General features: G+C 40.0%; 1 protein-coding gene across 1 annotated transcript in view; it reads left to right on the top strand.

Moving 5' to 3' along the window:
* Syap1 (synapse associated protein 1) overlaps positions 1 to 4,670 on the top strand; it is a 31,301-nt gene that overhangs the window by 10,216 nt on the left and 16,415 nt on the right. Inside the window, exon 4 of the mRNA XM_021153526.2 lies at positions 940 to 1,013. Within this exon, the coding sequence (XP_021009185.1) occupies positions 940 to 1,013 (74 nt within the window). The remainder of the gene's footprint in view (positions 1 to 939; positions 1,014 to 4,670) is intronic.

Here is a 4,670-nt window from a genome sequence, read left to right as displayed (position 1 = left end):
GTAGGGAAGTGGGGGGCGCTATGGGGGACTTTTGGGATAGCATTGGAAATGTAACTGAGGAAAATATGTAATAAAAATATTAAAAATTAAAAAAAAAAGTTTCCTTGGTCATTGTGTCTCTTCCCAGCAACGGAAGCCCTACTAAGACACTTTCTTGGTCTTTTTTGAGACAGGCTCTTGGCAGCCCTGACTGGCCTCATATTTGCTATGTAGCTGAGGTCGTCCTTGAATTTCTGGTCTACCTGACTCCACCTCCAAGTACTGAGTGAGGGTGGACTGCTCTCCCCTTAATATATTTTTGTATATTTGAGCTTTGATATTTCCTCATGGTTAGAATTAGATTGTCTATTCTTGGTATTTTGTCCTTTTCAAAATAACATATTCAGGGATCCTCAGTTTGTTTCTCCCGTACTCTTTGTGTATATGTGTACATACATACACACATGTGTACCACTTTGTACAAGTGGAGGTCAAAGGATTCTTCCACCATGTGGATCCCAGGCATCAAATTCAGGTCTTTTACCCACTGAGCCCAGTGATACCAAGTTTGATTATCTGATTAAATTGCTGTCAGATTTCTGTACTATGTCATTCAAGTAGATTATTGGCCAAATGCATACATGTCTAAATTTTTCAAAATGAGCATGGTTATTTATACTAAACAACCATATTTGGATCTTATTGGTAAATTGCAATGTTACGTGGTCTTGTAATAACCTTCCTTGTTTATTGAAATGCAGATTATAATAAAACTATATAGTGCCTGAAGAAGCCAGAAGAGTATATTGGATTCCCTGGAACTGAAATTAATATTGGCATTATGAGCTGCCATGTGGGTGCTGGGAACTGGATCCCCGTTCTCTGTAAGAACAGCAAGTGCTCACAACCACTGAGCTATTTTTCTAGTCCCTATAACCGTTTTGTTTTCCTCCTGTGTAGAAGCAGCTGTGCCTCCGTGGGTTGAGAGTCATGATGAAGAGACAATTCAACAGCAGATTTTGGCTTTATCAGCTGTAAGTACCCTGTAAATACCCCGTGTACGTTAACACTTTTCTCCTGTCATGGTACATCTCTGTCCATAGGATTTTATCTTTAGCTGAATTTTTCTAATATCAAATTTTTATGTGTTCTTGTATGGGTTTGAGTATCTTGTCTTTTGGAACTGGTTTCACTATGTAGCCCAGGCTGGCCTTAAACTCCCACTACATAGCCTAGGCTGGCTACAGCTGTTTGAGCTACCCTAGTACTAAGGTTTACAAATATATATTACCATGCCCAGCTTTTACACTTTGGTTGGTTGGTTTGGTTTGAGACAGGGTCTCTGGCTATCCTAGAATTTACTATGTAGACTAGGCTAGCATGGAACTCAGAGATCTGCCTATCTTTGCCACCTAAGACTGGCTAGAATTAAAGGCATGTACCATTACATCTCACTTTTTTTTTTTTTAACATAAATCCCTGAGCACTAAGCTGTATCCTCAGCCTTGGTTGTTGTTGACTCAGTGAGTTTCATTAGGATTGCGAACAGTATCTCGGGTGAGACATTATTTACAGGAACATGTCCAACTTACCAATGGCTATACCACTGAAGAAAATGTTTAGATCTTCAGGCAAGAGTGCGGTCATTGGACAGTTTCTCACTGATAACTTTCAGTTAGTGCATGCTTTTCTTTTTTCCTTATGTTAAAGTATAGCCTATTATGCCAAATCATTGTTTTAGCCTTAAAAAGATAGAGGTTCTCCAGGCAGTGGTGGCTCACACTTTTAGTCCCAGCACTTGGGAGGCAGAGGCATGCGGATTTCTGAGTTCGAGGCCAGCCTAGTCTACAGAGCGAGTTCCAGGACAGCCAGGACTACACAGAGAATCCCTGTCTCAAAAAACAAATGGAAAACAACAACAACAACAAAGATAGAGGCTCATACTTGCAGTCCTAGTACTCAGAGACTGGTGAAGGGAGATTGGCACTAGCTTGAGGTTAGGCTGGGCTATATGGTGAGACTGTTTCATAAAAAGAAGATTCTTTTATATGATTTAATAATTTTGAGATATGGTAGTATATGAAGTTTTAAGGCAGTAATATAGTAGCTCTTGTGGATGGAATTATTATATTCCATATTTTCTGTTTACCTACATATGTTTGTTGGAAGTTGACATTGATAAAGACAGAATTCCATTTACTGGCCCACAAAACTTTATCTCAGGACTTGAAGAAATATAACCAAAGCAGCCAGTAATAATGTTGCAGATGATAATAGCTAGTGCTTTTACCCCTCTGGAACACTGAGGGGGCTGAGACTCTGATGTGACTCTTACTTCTCTATGTTGTCTCAGAGAGCAAAGGCCAACTTGATCAAAGCTCAGTGCATAGCATATGACTTAATGAATCCATATTTGCTTTGTTTTAATCTATATGTGTATTATACACCTGCATATATGTCTATGTGCCATATGTGTGCCTGATGCACTTGTAGGCCAAAAGAAGGTGTAGGATCCCCTGGAATGGAAATTGCAGATGATTACTAGCCTCTCTATGGGTGCTGGGAATCAAACTCAGATCCTCTGGAAGAGCAGCCAGTGTTTTTAACTGCTGAGGCAAATGTCCACCACTTCCTTTTTTTATTTTTCATTTATTTATTTATTTATTGGTTTTTCGAGACAGGGTTCCTCTGTGTAGCCCTGGCTGTCCTGGAACTCACTGTATAGACCAGGCTGGCCTCGAACTCAGAAATCCACCTGCCTCTGCCTCCCAAGTGCTGGGACTAAAGGCGTGCGCCCCCTTTTTTTTATTTTTGAGACAAGGTCTTATAACATAGCTCCAGCTGGTTGAGAACTTAAATAGCCACCTGACCCTGCCTCTCAAGTGCTGGGATTAAAGGCATGTTTTTGGTTTTAACCTAGTTTTTCATTTAAAAAAAATATTACATTTACTTAATGTGTGTTTGCATGTACCCACACAATACAGCAATATGAAGATCACAGGATAATATGCAAGGACTTGGTTCTCTCCTAACACGTGGGTCCTAGGAATCTCTGAGCTATCTCATTGGACATTCTTCCTTTTTTTAAGATTTATTTATTTATTATATGTAAGTGCACTGTCACTGTCTTCAGACACACCAGAAGAGGGCATGAGATCTCATTACAGATGGTTGTGAGCCACCCATGTGGTTGCTGGGAATTGAACTCAGGACCTCTGGAAGAGCAGTCAGTACTCTGAGCCATCTCCCCAGCCCCCATGGACATTCTTCTTTTGTTTGTTTGTTTGTTTCTAGACAGGGCTTCTCTGTATAGCCCTGGCTGCCCTGGAACTCACTCTGTAGACCAGGCTGGCCTCGAACTCAGAAATCTGCCTGCCTCTGCCTCCCGAGTGCTGAGATTAAAGGCGTACACCACCACTGCCCCGAGAACATTCTCCTTTAACCCATCCTCCATCCCTTTTGGACATGAGGGAATGAACTCAGGATTGCCTTGTGGAATATATATATATATATGTATAATATAGCTTATGCATGCGCTCTGTTATCTCTGAACTGTACCACCAGCACTCTCATCTCTATTTTTTTTTTCTAGTAAAAATTTGTGAGTCGTGCTGGTGAGATGGCTCAGCAGGTAAGAGCTCTGACTGCTCTTCCAAAGGTCCTGAGTTCAAATCCCAGCAACCACATGGTGGCTCACAACCATCCATAATGAGATCTGACTCCCTCTTCTAGAGAGTCTGAAGACAGCTACATTGTACTTACATATAATAAATAAGTAAAAAAAAAAAATTGTGAGTCTTCCTTGACTTCTTCCTCCTCCACAGGAAAGCCTGGGCAATGGTCATTGAAATAACTGTACTCATGGAATCAAAACTCCACTTCTAGGAATTTCTTCTAAAGATGTCATTTTATAGGCCAGCAAGATGTTTCAGTGTGTTAAGAAAATTCTTGACTTAGCCGGGTGAGAAACCCTGTCTCGAAAAAACAAAAACAACAACCAAAACAAAACAAAAAAAACAAAGAAAATTCTTGACTCATACCTGAGTACAATCCTTTGAACCCTCATAAAAGGGAGTGAGAACCAAATCCACTATGTTGTCCTCTCACTTCTACATACAAACTGTGGCACAGGGGTGTGTACCTCTACCTCCCCCCAACACACACAATAATGATAATATATATATATATATATATATATATATATTTTAATTTAAAGTTCACTTTACAAAGGAATACGGACTCTCCTTTTTTAAAAAAATAAGGTCTTATTCTGGAACTCAATGTGTAGCCCAGACTGATCTCAAATTCTAGGCAATCCTCCAGTGTTAGCCTCCCAAGTGACAGATGTATGCCACTTTACCCTGCTTTCAGAATTCTTTCAAAAAGTTAGAAACTACTTAAATGACTCTGGAAATAGGTCTGGTTTAGTAAGTTATGGTAAGTTAGTGCTCATTTAATATAGCCAGTAGAGCTGGAAAGTTGTTCATGACCTTGAGTGAGAAAAGAAAGTCGGCTTTCTTTTTTTTTTTTTTTTTTTTTTTTTTATTTGCATTTTTTTTTTTTCTGGCAGACCTGGGAATTATTTCGCAGCTCATGATGGGATGGATCCCCGGGTATGGCAGTCTCTAGATGGTCCATCCTTTCGTCTCAGCTCCAAACTTTGTCTCTGTAACTCCTTCCATGGGTGTTTT

Source organism: Mus caroli, chromosome X (genome assembly GCF_900094665.2).
Source record: "Mus caroli chromosome X, CAROLI_EIJ_v1.1, whole genome shotgun sequence".
In the NCBI taxonomy this organism is placed as follows: Eukaryota; Metazoa; Chordata; class Mammalia; order Rodentia; family Muridae; genus Mus; species Mus caroli.
This window is presented reverse-complemented; position numbering and strand designations above follow the sequence as displayed.